General features: G+C 40.7%; 4 protein-coding genes across 4 annotated transcripts; 2 read left to right on the top strand and 2 right to left on the bottom strand.

Moving 5' to 3' along the window:
• The first annotated feature begins 587 nt into the window (after positions 1-587).
• Positions 588-1992, top strand: LOC108109406 (putative odorant receptor 85d). Its single transcript, XM_017217903.2, has 3 exons — positions 588-1613; positions 1711-1866; positions 1936-1992. Exons 1-3 carry the CDS (start codon positions 588-590, stop codon positions 1990-1992), a joined length of 1239 nt encoding a protein of 412 aa, XP_017073392.2.
• Positions 1993-8290: 6298 nt separating this feature from the next.
• LOC108109514 (pachytene checkpoint protein 2 homolog) lies at positions 8291-9963 on the bottom strand. Its single transcript, XM_017218065.2, has 3 exons — positions 9750-9963; positions 9326-9695; positions 8291-9267 (listed from the first exon to the last, which is right to left on the bottom strand). The coding sequence occupies exons 1-3, from the start codon at positions 9809-9811 to the stop codon at positions 8428-8430; spliced, it is 1272 nt and encodes a 423-aa protein (XP_017073554.1). The 5' UTR covers positions 9812-9963; the 3' UTR covers positions 8291-8427.
• A 95-nt stretch (positions 9964-10058) lies between these two features.
• LOC108109515 (28S ribosomal protein S18a, mitochondrial) lies at positions 10059-10749 on the bottom strand. The gene is made up of 2 exons (XM_017218066.2): positions 10557-10749; positions 10059-10461 (listed from the first exon to the last, which is right to left on the bottom strand). The coding sequence occupies exons 1-2, from the start codon at positions 10651-10653 to the stop codon at positions 10091-10093; spliced, it is 468 nt and encodes a 155-aa protein (XP_017073555.1). The 5' UTR covers positions 10654-10749; the 3' UTR covers positions 10059-10090.
• Positions 10750-11219: 470 nt separating this feature from the next.
• Positions 11220-16102, top strand: LOC108109513. The gene is made up of 8 exons (XM_017218064.2): positions 11220-11385; positions 11457-11913; positions 11975-13264; positions 13348-14782; positions 14856-15542; positions 15619-15761; positions 15820-15925; positions 15986-16102. Coding segments are annotated over exons 1-8 (4185 nt in total). The 5' UTR covers positions 11220-11383; the 3' UTR covers positions 16051-16102.
• Positions 16103-17675: the final 1573 nt, after the last annotated feature.

Here is a 17675-nt window from a genome sequence, read left to right as displayed (position 1 = left end):
AAATGGATCTCCAAATACATACTTTGAGATATCCAAACAGAAAACAATAAATGTTCAAAAGACCAAGAAAGATTTCTTTCAGATGAGAAGAAAATAAAAACGTATTTGGAACAGAGTTAGATGGGCTTATAAAACTAAATGAGTCACAGAAATCTACTTTGACAATAAGAACTGTATTTAACACTTCTAAACTCTAATAATTAATTCGATTTTCTCTAGAAATCTGGCACAACACAAATATAATTCAAGGCACCTTAATGTTAAGACATTTGTCCAATCGAATGCTCACCCAGGGTCGAACTAATCGCAGACATTTGTGAGCAACTTGAAACCACTTAATTGTGGGAGTCATCGATTTCGAGTTAGGCGCAATTAACCACGCCCCAGGACGACCAACTGACGGGTTCACAACGCCCTAATTGAGAGATGCTCGCCGTGTACATGCTAATCAAGTGGGCGTGTCAATTGTCCAGTGTGTGTGGCAATAGTAAATTATTAAATCATCGACAATGGCGGAGGTCTGAGTTCCAGTCTAATTTTGGGATATATATAAAGGACCAATGGGTAGCAAATTAAACAATTACAACATGGCAGTGGAGAAGAAAGGTCAAGAACTTAAGGATCAGAAGAAAGCAGAACCCATTCCTTTGGAGGGTTTTCTAAAGTATGCTAATATTTTCTATCTTTCGATTGGAATGCTGGCCTACGATCACAAGGATAGTGGAAGGAGGAAGGAGCAGCTGCTTCATTGGATGTTCATTGCCCAGATAGTGAACCTCAATGCAGTGCTCATTTCGGAACTGATCTATGTATTCCTGGCGATCAGCAAAGGCAGCAACTTCCTAGAAGCCACCATGAATCTATCATTCATAGGTTTTGTGGTCGTTGGGGGTCTTAAAATCTGGCATATTTGGCGACAAAGAAAGAGACTCACCCAAGTGGTCAACGAATTGGAGCATCTGCATCCGAAACGATTGGATCAACAGGAACCGTATAACATAGGGTACCACCTGAGTGGCTATAGCCGATACAGCAAATTTTACTTTGGTATGCATCTGGTTTTGATCTGGACGTATAACCTTTACTGGGCGGTCTACTATCTGGTTTGTGATTTCTGGCTGGGAGTAAGGAACTTTGAAAGGATGCTGCCCTACTACTGTTGGGTTCCCTGGGATTGGAGTACAGGATTTAGTTACTATCTGATGTATGTCTCGCAAAATTTAGCAGGCCAGACGTGTCTGTCCGGTCAGCTGGCAGCCGATATGTTGATGTGTGCCTTGGTTACTCTGGTGGTGATGCACTTCATCCGCCTTTCCGGGCATATCCAAGGGCATGTGGCGGGAATGGCATCTTCTGAAAAGGACTTAGAGTTCATCCAGTCGGTTGTGGTCTATCACCAGAGGTTACTGCATCTCTGTCATAACATCAACGAGATCTTTGGGGTATCATTGCTGTGCAACTTTGTGTCCTCATCCTTCATCATCTGCTTCGTGGGATTTCAGATGACCATCGGTGGCAAGATTGACAACTTGGTCATGCTTGTCCTTTTTCTTTTCTGCGCTATGGTGCAGGTCTTTATGATTGCCACACACGCGCAGCGGCTCATCGATGCGGTAAGTGCCCTGAAAAGTATGCTATGATTTATTTTTTAACGAAACTTCTCAGAAGATTAAACATTTTATAACAGAATTCTCTTAATCCTTATTTCAGAGTGAGCAAATTGGCCAGGCGGCTTATAACCATGACTGGTTCCATGCTGACTTACGCTACCGTAAAATGCTTATTCTGATTGTTAAGAGGGCCCAGCAACCCAGTCGCCTAAAGGCCACCATATTTTTGAATGTCTCACTGGTCACAGTATCAGATGTAAGTAAAAAGTAGTACGAATTTGTAATCAATATTAATTGCCATTCAACCCTTTCAATCCCCCTGCAGCTCTTGCAACTATCCTACAAATTCTTCGCCCTTTTGCGGACAATGTACAGTACGTGAAGTGGGAGTCCCTTTGTGATTATGGCCACAATTTAACAGCCAACATCATGTGGCACTGACATTGTGTGTGGACAAAAGGAGCAAATCATTGCTAGCCAATAACTTACGCCAGTTGCCGAGCAGAGTTGTGGTTTCTAATTAAAGTAGTAGTGGTAGTAGTAGCTGAAATGATTAGCGCGATTCGCAGGTCACGGAACAAATCGAAGAGCGGTCAACTAACCGCAGTAGCAATGATTAATTATCGCCATTTCGTTTGCACAAGGGCCAATGCCAAATACCAAATGCCAGATGCCATACAAAGCATTGGTTCTTTCAGAATTAGCGACTCCCAATCTCGTTCTCCTTGCGATTCACCTGGCAGAACCGATTAGCCACCTAGTGACCAATTTAATTAAGGATTTACCAGTCCTTACTGTACTTAAGTTTGCTATACTATTAGGGATGCATAGTACATCCATTAGAACTAAAAATAATACCTGTTTTACTTCTATTTGCAAGGTAAAAATTCTTAGTTTTTCTTATGTTTTAACAACTAGCAACTTGCACTTACACGTTATTAGTTTCTCCTAAGATCCAACCCCGTCTCAAATCAATCGGATAATGACCATTTAGACACGCCGTTTGACCTTATGCAGGCCGGCACTTAAAAGTAATTTCGAAATATCTTTCCGCCCAGCAAAGTGGCTGGCAAATTGCATTTTTTATGAATATTTAATTGAAAAGTTGACACAAACAGACAACAGTCGGTGGATTTGCAAAGAGAGGGTGTTTGGGCCAGGCTAATTACATTTCTTCGGCTGATAGATGAAAACGGGCCAGGAGCAACCTGCCAGTCAGATGGATGGCAAAATTGAAGAATTTTTTCAATTAAAATTACTAAAAAAAAACGAGCAAGGAAAAAAGTCGGCTCATGACCAAATGGAAATCAAATTGAGCCCTGTCTGGGGAGGTAGGAATCTAAACAGAAAAAAAATTTGATTAGGCTTTATTTTTTTTAAACGAAATAAACTAAAAAAAAACATGAAAACGCACTCATTTATTCAGCTTTTAATATAAAATATAAACTTTACCTAACCGGTTTAAAGATTGAAAAAATAACTAAAAAATCTTTAAATAAAGAATTTTTTCTCTGTGCACAGTTTAGGCGTGGTCCTTCAGAGCCCTCCTCAATATAATTAGAAATAACGCGCGTCACGAACTTGACTTTGCCAGTGTGAATGTAAAATCGCCCGAGGATTCGGATGTCGATGCCTATGGAAATTGGCATCGAGCGGATGGCCGCCTCATTGCCACGGAAATGCCCAAATAGTTTCGACTAATTTCATTTGCGTTTGCAGTTTTCGCTTGCCCAAAGTTGGGCCAGTAAAAAGTTTCCTTTGGACTGTCATTCCCAGTTCACTGGTTCCTCATCCTCATGGTCCTCCTCATCCAACACTCAACTCCCAAATAGTTAAAAAGGGGCTACTGAATGGGTGGCAAACCGCAGGCATTCTTAGTGGGTGCCTAACCGCCATTAATCAGTGTAATTGCAGCGACACAAATGACGTAACGAAGAAAGGTGGTTTGACCTAACCACCTCAGCTAATTAGAGGGCAATGCAGGTGGCTAAATAAAGCACAATCCTTATTCTAAAGGTAAACTATTTCAGTTTGGTTATCTTACAAAAGAATACTTGGGACAAGCTAAAGAATTTATTACAAATATATTTAAAATTTAAGAGCAGTCTTTATTTATTTAAACTTTTTTGGTTGGCCCAGTTCTTACTCCTTAAGTACATCTTCCTGTCCCTATTTGCTTGTGCCCCATTCAATTTATATTTATTTTAAATACATTGTCGAAGTCAAATAAATTAATTCGTCGACCGAACTTTGGACGTAGTTTGTATGTAGTTCTTCTACGCGAAAAAGAAAACCCGAAATGGGTCTGCAAGTCGAAGAAATATTGGCTTTTAAAAATGTCAATATACCAAGCAGCGTGCGCTGATTTGGCAAGAAAATTGCAATTGCAACCAACTTTTTTGCGTTCAGTTGCGTTGCTCGTTGAGAAATTGTATTTCGTTTCATCAAATGAAGAAAAATCGTACATTTTTATAAGGCTAGTAGAAATGGTGGAAGCTGCAGAACAAGACGACGGTTGGCAAAAAGGGAAATGGAGTTGGCTACCATTGTCCAGAGTTTGGCGCCACAGTCGCTGCTCCTGCTGCTGCTGCTTCTTCATCGTCAGATTTATCCTGGACAAGGGGTTTCCAGGGGTGCCGGTAGAAGGAAGCACATCACTTTGGCTGTTATTGAATTTGACATATTTCCGCACAGTGTGTGTTGGTTCAATTGTGTGCCACAGTTAAGCCTCGTAAATTGAATTTAACTAGTGCAGAAGGGTTTTAAAATGTTAAACTGGTACAGCTTACTGCACGCCTCGACTACAAATAAAATCCGTAATTTTAAAAAAAAAGGTACAGTTTTGAGTCACCTTTCGACGTGTGCCCACTGTACTTGTGCACCAGTGTGTGTGTGAGAATTGCGACGGCCAAGGGATTAGCGTCATTGCCATTTTTGGCGTATTTCTCATGTGCCCTAAGCTTGCTAGTCGGATGTGACCCAGCCACGCCTCCTATTCCAGCCGCCCTTGCATTGCATTTCAGTCGTCTTGCGGGTGTGTGTGTGTGTGTGTATTTGTCAATTTTCACTCACTTCATTTAAGTAAACACATTTGCTGCATTTCATATTTCCAGTCACGTTCTAAGCATAAATAACACACACATACACACAAGCCCCGTCATACAAATGCGAACGCGAGTTTTACTAGTTCCAAGTTTTATATTCCCCAATTTTGGTTAAAGTTTCAAGATTCCAATTTGAGTTAGTAGTTTTTATAATAGGATTTTTTATACTTTTCAAATTACATTGTTTAATGATTCTAATATTGCCATTAACATTTAAAATTAATCTTAATTTTAATGCCATTCATTTGTTTTTAAATTTTCAACTGTTTTTGTTCTTCAATAAGTTATTGTTTTCATTTTTCAGAACATTCTTTACATCTGCGTTGCAGTACACACTCCTTGTGTGGACTTCCTTCAGTTAAAGATGCTTGTCAAGGATCGAAAAGAGGATCCCATCATCTAATACTATAGTTATGTACTTGTTGGTAACTGAGAGTGTCGAGTCTGTTTACAATCCTTTTTCAAACTCCCTAACTTAGTAGCAATCTTCCTAACACTACAATATTTTAATATTAAAGGAAACTTTAAAAATATTGAAACCGCGTGTCGGTGGCTGCCAATATTAAATTTAGGACTATCTTGCTGGTATCTCATTTTTGAATATTGTGCGGCCGGCGTACCCTTTTTTCCCATATTTCTTTACATTTTTTTTTTTTGGCCAAAAGTGGCAGAGAAAATTCTTGGCCAAAAATACATAATTAACGACCCTTTTTCAATAACTAAACAATTTCGAGTTTCCTTTATCCGCGAATATTTTTGCAACGGCTGCAGTTTGTGGGCAGAAGAGGGACGAGAGATATACTATAGTATCCCGCTCCGCAATATCGACATTGTCTGGCGCCAGAACCCACCACAAAAATTTAATTTAAATCTAAACTGCAACGAACTTTAGTGGTAGACATCAGAATATTAAAGAGATGGAGTAACTGATGTTTAAATTATTATTAAAAATGTTTTTGTTTATTGGCAAATGTTCTATAATGAACGTTTTGCTTGTTTAACTTTAGTTTACTGGAAAATAAAAACCCAATCTGAATAACTTTAATATGCATATGGAACTTTAGTATGTAGGCTAAGGACTAACAACTCGTTAAAACGGAAATCCTTATTTACCTATTACTGAGAGAGCACATTTTCGTTGCTTTACAAATAGGTTGTCCAGAATTAATTACCTTACAAACAGCAATTGATACCTCCATGAAATATTAATCCATTCTTAGAGCAATCACAAGCTCTCGATTCCGTTGTAAGCTAAGGTATTTTGTGCAAATGTAAAGAGGAAAATGCATCCATTTTCGGATTTCTGTTTTGGCATTTCCAGAATAGAATCGTGTTTTGGGCCAATATTAAAGCATTTATTGTTGTTTGAATGGAAATTTAAATTTCTTAACGCCGCAAAACGGTAAGCTTACAAATCCAAACAATAAACAAGAAACAATTGCTTCCAAGCAACAAAAACAGAAGCAACAACAATATCGACAGCAGTCGCATTGGATAACAATGGGAATTTTCCATATTGCTGAAATGCAATTGCAAAATGCTGCTTACAGGCTTCGCACACACCCACATTCACACACACACACACACACACAAAGGCAAGGAAAACATAAATAAACGTAACCATCAATGGTTCAATTCTCCATGCAACTGCATGATTGTGCAGGGGAGGCACTTCCGGAGGGCTGGGGCATGCTACATGGGGCACAATTTTTGGGCACTGCAATCGACCGAAAAGTATTACATATTTATTTTGAATTTTACAAGGGAATCACCCTAAGGAAGGAATTACAACCAGGTTTGAAGGACTTTTTTATTCTTTATAAAATTTAAGTAATTTCTAACTAAGATTTTAAGAAAACTCATGAAGAATTATTTTAGTGCTTCTACTAAATACAATCCCAATTCCTTTTTTCCTAGCCCATTTAAGCTTAAAAAATGATTTTGATTTTCCTTCAATTTCCAATCTCTAATAAAGTTAGACTGCTGAATTTCCTGCAGGATGGAATTGTAATGATGTTGGATGTTTGTTTACCTCCTTGTACATGTTTTCAATTGTTGGCACAGACAAATAGGGAAAATGGTTGCATGGAAAACTCACTGGATGCCGCATTCAAAGAATCCTACTCCTTGCTGCTGAAATAAAACGTTAAACAATAAATAATAGTTGCAACACACGACTGCAGCAGACAAACAACGCGTTTTACCATAAAATGTAAAAAATCAACAACCGAATGCCAAATGAGTTGTAATCTCTCTTCGCCTAGAGGATACATTTTCCACTAACTTTAAATGGTTTTAAAAACTCAAAGCTTGTGTAGCTAAATGAAAAATATTTTTCCTTCACAAAAGTTAACTATCTTTATAAAAAATAGTTATTAGAATACCATCTTTATATAGAAAGTTAGCATCACCCTAAAAATAGTACCTAAATAATGTTTCAGGTTTCCTTGCCTTTGCTTTTGCCCATTTAGTTACTGATGTGTTTCCGTAACCGTGTGGCTAATAAACCCCCTTATCCGTATATTTTATATACCTGGGCTGGAGGACAATGGGCGGAATCGCACATGAGCGTGGCATCACATTTTCATCAACAGGAATCTGTTTTATCGCACTCACCCATTCCGGGGCACACATCTACATTTTATTAGCCTTGCAGCTATCCGTTGTTCACATAATTCGATGGCGCCCACCTACTTGTCTATTTTTACGGTCTTTGGGTTTATTGCCCACCACCTGTACCCCTGACCCCTCCCTCACTCTTCTTTGTGCAAATCGAACGACCGAATCATGGTGGGTATTTGTCCTGATTTAATTAAAGCCACCCAACAAAAACAATACTTTTTGAGACTGAGTGAATATTTACGCCCACGCGAAGCTTACTTAAATCAAATTAAATAAATATTGACTCAATTTAAAAATCTTTAGCTAGGAAAACTTCTTTGTCAGAACCTCAATTACATAATCTGATAAATGTGTTCATAAGTCAGTGAGATTAATATGATGACAATACTTTCTTTGTAGATATTAATCCTTTTCAAACTAACTAAGAGGTTTAATATGCATATATATATGGCATGTAGTTGAAAGTAAAGTTGAATCTAGGAAAGCATTCTCTTACATTCATAGATTCCCTTACTAAGCTTATCCGACGACTGACTAAGTGGCTTCTAAATGGATGATACGGATCAACAGGCAGCATCAACACAGAATCAAATCGTCAAAAAATTTGATTAGTCGTCTCTGGCTCCAGCAATAACTTGGCGTCCTTGGCCACCAAACTCAACCACTCCTTTTGCAGTAGTGCCACCAATATCCGATAGCTTCTGTGTGTGCTGGACCTGAGTGTACTCCTCCACTCGAATGTGAAGAACGACAAGCAAAGCAAAAGTGCTGAGATTGCGTAGAGTCCGATGTCCGATGTCCGTGCATATCGATTTGAAGATTGGAAAGGGCAGTGGTTGTAGGGGCTTGCAAGCAAATAACAAGATTTCACGCTTGATTTTCACATCAAAAGCCGGATAAAGAAATGGGAAAATCTCTGTGTCGTGTGTAAATGAAACGAGGCAGCAAACAGAATGGGGATTGGACCCGTGCCTCTGCTACGGATTGTTTTTCATAGCAGCAAATTGAAGTTTACAAAGTATCGCATTTGATGGACTTAGGAGTAGGTTTAGGAAATTCAGATTTTTTTTCTCGTGCGCTTTCCTGTTGCTTCAGAGTTCCTCCAAGGATTCCAGTTTCAACAGGCGCTGCTCGGCCAAATGCTGCTCCAAGGCCTCCAGCATTGCGTCTAGGAAGTCCGACAGGCTGATCTTCTGGTCCATTTCGAACAGAGCACTGCTGGTGTACTGGGCGTGGGCCAAAAGAGGAAGCTTCCGCAGCGTGCGGCCACTTAGGCCAACACTTCGCTCAGCCAACTGGGTCAACAGACCCTCCTCGGCGTCTTCCGCCTCCAGACCTTCGCGCTGCAAAACTTTCGCTGACATAAGCTCAAACAGCATGCTCTTGTAAATGGCACGAATAGCGGACATGCCAGGATATCCAATAAAGAGCCTAATGTCGGCGCGATCCAGGAAGGCAAGGTCTATGCTTTGGGCCAGATTGGAGGTGGCGAAGATGAGTACGTTCGGAAAGAATTTTATGTCATCCAGCTTGGTCAGCACTGCGTTCACCACTCGCATTGCATCTCTAGGCTCATTACTAGACATTGCACTCCTGGCATAGGCCAAAGACTCCACTTCGTCAATTAGTACGCAAACCAGATTGTTGCTATCTGCGACCAGCTCCGCGATCTTCTCGAATAGTCGTGCCACGAGTTTGCCGCTTTCTGAAAACCACTTTGAAAACAGGCTGTGGCTGTTAATCTCCACTAGATGGGTGTAAGCGTATTTCCCTTCAGTCCGAATGGCCAACTTCTGGGCCAGCGCTTTACAAAGGCTCGTCTTTCCCGTGCCGGGAGGCCCATGAAGCAATATCAGCCGGTTACAGGCAATTACATTCTTGTCTACATTATGCTGCGAGAACATCAGTGCAGAAAGAGCAAACTTAAGAAGCTGGAATAGAACATTTATTATATTAATTTAAAAAATCCATAGTCTGCGCTACTCTTACCTTCTCCTTAAGCCCCGGCTCATAAATGAGGTTCTCCCACAGGCCCACAAACTCGGCGGCGGGGAGAAGATAATGATTCGCCGCCACCACGCTATCCAGGCCATCCGAATCTCCACAGGCTGCTGATGAAAAAAGTCCATTTTGCGCCTCCCACGGCTTGGCCGCATAGAAATGGAAGCGAAATCTATTTTCAGTGGCCTTTAAAGGCTGTCCGTCACCATTGTCACGCTCCACAAGCACGGATTCTACTAACTGATTTTCATCATGCAAGGGATCCGGCAAAAATGCAATATTTCTGGGTACATTTCTGGCCGATTGAAAATATTCCTGCAGGGTTGTCTCTATGCTGGCGCGACTTTCATTCGAGCGGCTACAAAGGCGGTACTTTAAATGAAATTCCAATCCTGCGGCAGGTGATACTCACGCAACGTTTCCTCGTAATCGAACTTCCACGTGAATGGTGCTGCTATTACTCAAAAAACTCATTTTACAATATAAGACGCTTTGAAAAGTCGCGGGAACAAAATAATTATAAATAGACCGACGCTAGTGCAGTGTGACCAAATTTGAGTTTAAAAAAAATTACAGCACGGGGAAAAAATTTATAAATAAATATTAAATATTCGACTTTTATTTTTTTCTAAACAATTTGTCTTGGAATTTCCTTAGTAGACACAAATTTCATGCGTTATAAACAAATAAACAATAAAAACAATCAAAATCATCTGACAGATACCTCTATTAACAAATTTATTGCTTTTAACACTAGTATTTAATTGTGGATTCCAGGAAGTACTTGTTGAACTTGCGCCAGCCGAAACGTTTCTTTGGGTCCTTTTTGCTCCACGTGGGCGCGAGGTTGGGCATCAGTCCCGCTTTCTGGGCCATTGTCACCAAAGTTCCCATCTTCTTCTGCTGCCGGTGACACAATCCGGTAACCCTTCTGGGCAACATGCATCCATCAGAACGGACGTACTGCGACAGGATTAGCACATCCGTGTGTTTAATGTCCAAGCCCAAAGAGCATTCCGGGCAAAATTTGGTTTGGCAGGCAGACTTAAGCATCGAATCGGCACGCGGTGACTCTACATTAACTCCCTCGAAGATCCTGACATTGTTCTCCTGCTTCTCCTGAACTGCAATTGACATTTAATATAAAAAACAAATGTTTTTAAAATATTCCGCTCTATGACGGGTTATGAAACACCACACAGAGGTCTACAAAACTTACTTTCTTTTATCTGCTTAGGTGTTGTGGTGACCAATCCGCGCACTTGTATGAAGGAAGAGCGGGTTGCTCTGGTGGCTACTTTTAGTAGGCTGGACATTTTAAAGGTGCCTTTTATTTACAAATTAACAAAATTTCGCTCGAAATGCAATGTTATTGCTCGACTAACCATTCACCACGAACACAACAGCGTTGCCATATCTTTGCTTATTTTAACGTTTTGCAGTATCGATACTACAGACAATATAAAATTTATTTCACAATAAAATGACGACCATAGCTAGTTATGTGGCAGATGGTATACTTTTAACCAAGTAAATTTTGTATTCGTAACTCAAATGAATATCCTTAATATTCGAACTTAATCGAACATTTTTATCGATGTCTACAACAAAATTTAGCGAAAAAAAAAATTTAGTTGTACGTACAACAAAGACCGGGTGGTAAATAAAGAATCCAATTGGCCGCTAACATTTAGTTATGCAAGCGAGCTGCCGTTTTGAGTGTCTTGTCAAATGTGCACTCTTACTTCTTACCTAGTTTCTTACTATTTATTAATTTGATTGGCATTTCATTTAGCATACAAATCAATTTAGAATTCATAGCTATTTTCTAATATACTTTGAATATGGGGCAACCCTAATAAGTCAAACCATCTGGCAGCACTGCAATTGGGCGCGTCTTTAACGGTTGGCAACACCAATGAAATAGCGTCGCGTCGGTTTTGTAATTTGTATATTGGGGAAATTTAGCGAAATAAGTTGTATTAAATAATAGTTGGTTATGTAAAAATCGTCACAAAGACATTAATTTGAATACTAAATTTTAAAATGTAAGTTCCCGTTTACGTAAACCTTTTGCGGCGGAACATACCAACAAAGAGTAATCATAACTATTTTGCAGGTCTAAGCCCTCAAATGATGACAGTTTGGAGTTGGACGACATTCTCAGCCAGCCCGTTAAAGATAAAGAGCGGTTTGCCGCCTTCATGCTGCGTAAGCTGGCTGAGAACAAGCCGCCACCGATGCAGAACCTATTTGGGAACTTCAAGCTCGACTTTAATCTTGATTTTGAGGGACCGATCAAGAAACCCAAGCCTAAGCCAGAAGTTTCCGTCCCGGAGCAATCTAATAAGTGTCCTGTGGACCAGGCATCCAATGAGAAACAAGCACCTCCTACGTCTCCCACCTTGTCGCCCAATCATCGACGTTCACTACGCCGCAGTGGAAATGTTCCGGGATCCGACAAACTACGGCGTCATGCCATTCACCGTCGATCCCGGAGCTGCGGACGCAAACTGCTACCTGAATTTGAGGATGCGGTTAACCTGACTCGTAGCCTTTCCAGTCCCTCAAACTTTGTAAGTTTTACATATATTCAGTAATCCTTAATATAAAATATAACCACTAGTGTTTTTTTAGATTCCAGAAATCAGCAGCACACCATGTGCTTCAGATAAACCTGCCATAGCAACTGGAAATCTGGTAGAAAAATCCACGGTGGAAACTGAAAAACCAGCAGAAAAACCAGCGGAAAAACCAGCTGAGAAGTCGTGCCATCTAGAGCTGAAGTCACCAACAAGGGCATCTATTCATGCCGCTGAGATCGAACAAATTTGCAAGGAACGGCACAATTCCTTTCATAATAACGTCCTTCAGCTTGATTACTCTGGACGGGCACCGTTTTCACGCCCTGGTACACCGACTTCACCCTCTGCAGCGGGTTTAAGACGCACCTACACAATGGAAAAGGGACCCGCTCCTGGCCAGCTGCTCCTTTCGCCCTCTAATACAAGTGTTGCACATGGCAAAACGCCAGTGGTGAAGGTAAAGCGACTTAATCATAATATTGTAGTGCCCGACACACCACAACGACCAATTCACGAACCTGCCTGGCAATCACAGCCCCAACCAGATTTTGTAGTCCCAGAAACACAGCCACAGGAACTGGAACAGCTGGTCCAGAATCTCTCGCGGAATACCAGCGGTCCAATTGTTGTGATTAATACAACGAATCCTAACATAAGCGTGAAGAGGGATTCCATCCAGGTTGAAGCTGCTCCCATATCTCCAGTTGGCCCGTCTTCTTCGATACCACCAACCGCATCTTCTTCAAAACGATCCACCGACACTACTCTCCTTAAAACCAGTAAGAAAACTCCGATAGTTGTAAAAAATCTTGACGCTATAATGACCGATGACGAAAGTGACAAAGAACAAAGTACTGTAGCATTAAATCTAGCACCACCAGGCGGCAACACAACTCGCCAGCGCCGCTTGCGCAATCGAATTCGAACAACTACCGAATCTCAGGAGAGTTCCATGCGCCTCCTTAACCTACACCAGTCTGTCAATGGTAGGAAACGTAAGCCGAGAATGACGTCTATACCGTTGAACAAGGCTCCCAGCGCTCCCATTAACGGCGAGCAGTTCGCCTACGAGCTGACCCGAATGAGCAATTATGAGATTTTGGATCTGCGCAAGCGCAACTCGTTGAACGAGGTATATCCTTTGAATGGGCACAGGAGTCGTCAATCGGAAAAGATAATTCTGGAAGAGGAGATTGAGCGGGAACTTGCGAGAAGAAAATTGATGGATGTGCGTGATGGATTGCCCCGAATGCCATCCACCGACGATACAGATGAAGAGGTCGTGCCGGTTGATCGAAAAAGGCGTAGTTATCGACAAAGACGACAACGCGGGGCTCCAATGGTAAGTTATTGATCAAAATTAATAAAATTCATATAGAAATCATAGATACATTCCTTAATATTCCCACTCTGATACTTTTTTAGACAGAAGAGCTGATAAACTACATGAGCCTTTCAAATACGATAAAGGTTCGACGTAAATCGTCAAGGGATGGCAAGCGCAGCCTTTACACCAAGGGGGACTCCTATATTGAGGATTGTGACTCGTCGTCTCCGGTAAAAATGCCGCGACTAAGCAGAAGCGTTCACATTGTTCCGCCTCCTCCGACTTCCCTACGGTACTCACAATCGATGCAAAGTTTACGCCGTAGCAATAGATTCGATTTCGATGATGTCGTGATGGATGCACCTTCAGGTTTTCATGATGAACCGAATGGTGATATAACTAGCATTGTTCCGCCGCCGGCAGAGTACGTTACTAAGACAAGGAAAAATACTACACTTAGAAGAAGCAACGAAGAGAATATTGTTCCACCTCCACCGGATTATGAAAGGGTCGAGGAACAAGATGGATATGAGGGGCAACCAACAAGGTCGCATAAAGCAGCCATTCCGAATAAACGAAAAACTAAGGAGAATGAAGTGGTTCCACCGCCTATCGAATATATTGAACAACCGGACAATGATGGAAGCGAGGAGCACAATTTCAATGACGAACAATTCGGAACGAGTAGTAGACAGCAGTTAAACCCTATGGGACAAAAGACAAAAAAAGACTCAGTTTTGCCACCTCCAATTGAATCTACTAACTCAGCGGTCTTTGAAGAAGAAAATGATCGTAGCTCTAAACAGTCAAGAAGAAAGCAGAAAAATAGTACAAACACCCGGCAGATCGATACATCTAGTCGAAATGCAAACGAAGATCAAGTAGATAATGTTGATCCACCAGAGGCATTCGAAAATGACGATAATGATTTAGAGGAGCAAAAAAATATCAACGACGATCAAATCCGAGCAAGAAGTAGTAACCAGTTAAACCCTATTGGACATCAGACAAGCAATGACGCGGTGGTGCCACCTCCATTAGAATGCACTCAGCCAGCGGAGTGCGAAGAAGATACAAATACTAGCTCTAGGCAACTAAGAAGATCGCAGAAAAATAGAAAAAACACTCGGAAAAACAACGTGGCTAATCAAAATACAACGGTTGATAAAATGCACCCACCGGAGGCTTCAAAAACTGACGATAGTGATAAAGAGCAATCGAGGAGGAGAAACAAATCAGGGCATGCTTCAAACACTCGAGGGAATGGAATAATGGAGAGATCGGAGAACATGGAAACTCTACGCGTAAACACTCCCACCCCTCCGCCGGATTCTTCGACCGACGATGTTCCCAGCACGAGTCGAGCGGCGATGGAAGCTCTCCAGCATAGTCAAAGGTTAAACGATGAGGTAGTGTTTAAAAAACCCTCGGCACCGGCACCGCGAGCAAAAACGAGGAAATCAAAGTCGGAGGTAGACAAGTTAAAATTATTAAAGTTTCCGGTGTCCACGGAGGAAGACGATCACAATACTAGTAAGTGTATTTTAAATTATGCTAGGATTTACTCGAAAATAACAATAAACTCATTTTATTATTTCTTTATTAGCCGGAATAAGACGTTCACGGCGAGGTCAAGTACCACTTCAGATGTCTTGGTGCCACACCATGGATCCTAGGCAATTTAAATTCATGCAAGATGCTGGTGATACTTCAAAAAACAAATCCTATGCTAAAAACGACAAATCGAGTAAAGTAAAGAAAGTCAGTGCTGCGAAAGAAAAGGAGACTGCACAGATAAACGCACCGGATAAATGGGGACCGCTGTGCAGTAGTACCCCACGCAACCCAGAACAACCCAGAATCCAAGAACAGACGGAGGAAATACCCAACTCTGGATTACTTGGAATCACTCCCCTGACGTGGGAAGATACGGAAGTGCAACCAGAAGTTCAAAAGGTCCCCAAAAAAAGAGGGCGGAAAAAAAAGGAAGAGCCAGCTGGGCCAACAGTAACGCAGCCTGAGCCAGAACTGGAGCCACAAATGATATCCCCAGTAAGGCCCCTTAGAGAGGTCCAGGATGTGGACTTGGAAACGCCATTTATAAACAATCAGCAGACAGAAATAATTATGGATCCGGCGGCGGAGCCGGAGCCCACGGTACCCCCGACACCCCTGGCACCTTCCCTCAGAGACGAGGAAGAGAAGTACTCCATGCAACTGATAAACTGGCTACGAGGCGTCAGCGATAGTCAACCCGCTGCCGTTAATTCATTCGATGAAAATGCGAGTGTTTGTAAGTGTTATTTAGATATTAAAATTTTGTTTACATTTGAATTTAATATTAATCACATACCAACTTGTTTTTGCAGCTCCTGCAAATGAGTTATTGTTCACCGAAGTTGACGGCATTGATTATGCCTTTTACAACACGACGGAGAAAGCCTCGTTGGGATATTTACGATTCAAGCCTTTCCAATGTCGCAATAAGAAGAGAGCCAAGTTGCACCCTCTGGTAGGTAATAAAAAGGTTTTCCACTTTATAGTTATTAAATATAAATATCGTCTTTTAGAAATTTATTGTGCAATTTGGCCAATTTACTGTACATACCGTGACAGAAAACAACGAGGAAGCGAATGCAGTGTTACGTTCTGGTGACATGATAGAAATAGCTAAGGGTAAGATTTCGCAACAACAATACTTTACAATGAAATTAATTATACTATTCCATCTTTCAGGGACTAAATATAGTATTCAAAACGCGATAGATAATGTCAGTGTAATGTTGGTTATACGCAGTTAACAATTTCTTTGTAATTTATATATAAAAATAATAAAGTGTTGTTTTGTTTAAATTAAGTGTTTTATTACCTTACATGTGTAATATTCGAGTATTAAGTTTTACGACGCAATAGCTTTTAAAGTTCTTTGTTTAGTTTGTTATTTTGCTATTTATGTCAAAGTTGAAAATCCTACGCATTGTCTTCGAGCCTTATGAGTGGGGGCAATGCGTTTGTTTTTTCTTGTCTAAGCTGTTCAGAATTTCAAGTTCATTTAATTTCCATTTTCTTTGAAATTCACAAGTTGCTCGCCGTGATGTGGATGACATTGGAGACTTCAAAAGCGAAATGGCAAACAGGCGTAACAACGACAGAAAGAACAAACAATCAGCCAACTCAACACCACATGCAACTTTCGAAACATTTTGCACGTCTGCTTTGAATGGGGGAATTTTTTGTTGTTGCTGGAAAGTACACACAAAAAACTCTCAGCAGGAACACAAACATAAATTCTAAAAAAGAAAAATTAAATCAACAAAAAACAGAAACTTTTCCGGCAGGTGTGCAAGGGTGTGCGAACAGCATTTAAAATTAACAAAACACCATCTGACATTCATTACAGCAGTGTCAAGCCTTTGATCATCGCATCCGCCACTCTCAATTTCAAGTTCCCACGAAGATACACTACAAAAAAAAGAGTTTTATAACTAATTAAACATAAATTATCATTCAATTTTCAATTTAAAGAAATTTCCACAAAGAATTAGTTATTATATTATGATTTTTCATAAAATTTATGTTATGGTTTTGGTACAAATAATTCTTTAGAGTGTAAAATGACAATCGGATTGGAATTTCTCAGCTCTTGCTCAGGTGTGGGCGGTTTGAAATCATCAGCTGGACTCTACGCCCACCGCCAAGTGCAGCTCATGCATGCCAATCAGCGGGATACCTGTAGTGTTCCTTTGAACTCTTGCCAAGTTTCGATGGAACGGCTGCTTGACGAAGTAGGTGGGTGAAAAGATATCCCATTAGGTGGACAGATATTGGGGACTGGTTAGCTGGATGCCCAACCAGTTGCTGCTCCTTTTCACGTTCAATTTCAATTTATTTGACGGCAGGAGTCTACAACACACCGGTAGGCATGCCAACGGCAAGGACACATTCGACTACCATGCGAACATTCACATATGACACACTGAAAGAAAATTGTGTACCAAGTAAGGGCTTTCTTGGTTTATTTTCTTTAAAAAGCTTTAAACGTTTGAACTTGGCTGCTGAAGGTCATTAAATTTATTCATTAAATTCATATATATAAAAGTAATGCCTTGAGTTATATAGGAAATATTTTCTTCTCTGTACTCGCACTGTTGGTACTACCTGAAAGGGGGTTTTGAAGGATAACTAACAGGTATTAAACTAGGATTGGTCGTCATACACATTTTCCCCTTAATTTTCATTAGAAAGGCGGCTCTGCGCAAGCTAATGCAACTAAATGTATTGGTTAATATATATTCAGCTTAACAAACTGTTTTAAATTGAAAACACAAGCCGTATATTGGTAAAGAGGTTACTTGGAGTCAAGCAATCGAAACATTACACCGAGAGCATGATTGATGGCCAATGATGAAACCAGGAGCAAACATTC

Source organism: Drosophila eugracilis, unplaced genomic scaffold, assembly GCF_018153835.1.
Source record: "Drosophila eugracilis isolate 14026-0451.02 unplaced genomic scaffold, ASM1815383v1 contig_47, whole genome shotgun sequence".
Classification (NCBI taxonomy): domain Eukaryota; kingdom Metazoa; phylum Arthropoda; class Insecta; order Diptera; family Drosophilidae; genus Drosophila; species Drosophila eugracilis.
Note: the sequence above shows the minus strand (reverse complement) of the source record. Positions and strands in the feature narration are given on the sequence as shown.

Excerpts from the sequence above, each read along its gene's own strand:
- LOC108109513 (XM_017218064.2), top strand. Across the intron at positions 13,265-13,347 it reads GACAACGCGGGGCTCCAATG|ACAGAAGAGCTGATAAACTA; the intron begins GTAAGTTATTGA and ends ATACTTTTTTAG. Across the intron at positions 15,926-15,985 it reads CATGATAGAAATAGCTAAGG|GGACTAAATATAGTATTCAA; the intron begins GTAAGATTTCGC and ends TCCATCTTTCAG.
- LOC108109406 (XM_017217903.2), top strand. The coding sequence starts at position 588 with ATGGCAGTGGAGAAGAAAGGTCAAGAACTTAAGGATCAGAAGAAAGCA. Across the intron at positions 1,614-1,710 it reads CGCAGCGGCTCATCGATGCG|AGTGAGCAAATTGGCCAGGC; the intron begins GTAAGTGCCCTG and ends TCCTTATTTCAG. Across the intron at positions 1,867-1,935 it reads CACTGGTCACAGTATCAGAT|CTCTTGCAACTATCCTACAA; the intron begins GTAAGTAAAAAG and ends ATCCCCCTGCAG.
- LOC108109514 (XM_017218065.2), bottom strand. The coding sequence starts at position 9,811 with ATGAGTTTTTTGAGTAATAGCAGCACCATTCACGTGGAAGTTCGATTA. Across the intron at positions 9,696-9,749 it reads CGATTACGAGGAAACGTTGC|CCGCTCGAATGAAAGTCGCG; the intron begins GTGAGTATCACC and ends CCGCCTTTGTAG. Across the intron at positions 9,268-9,325 it reads AGCCGGGGCTTAAGGAGAAG|CTTCTTAAGTTTGCTCTTTC; the intron begins GTAAGAGTAGCG and ends GTTCTATTCCAG.
- LOC108109515 (XM_017218066.2), bottom strand. The coding sequence starts at position 10,653 with ATGTCCAGCCTACTAAAAGTAGCCACCAGAGCAACCCGCTCTTCCTTC. Across the intron at positions 10,462-10,556 it reads ACCTAAGCAGATAAAAGAAA|TTCAGGAGAAGCAGGAGAAC; the intron begins GTAAGTTTTGTA and ends TGTCAATTGCAG.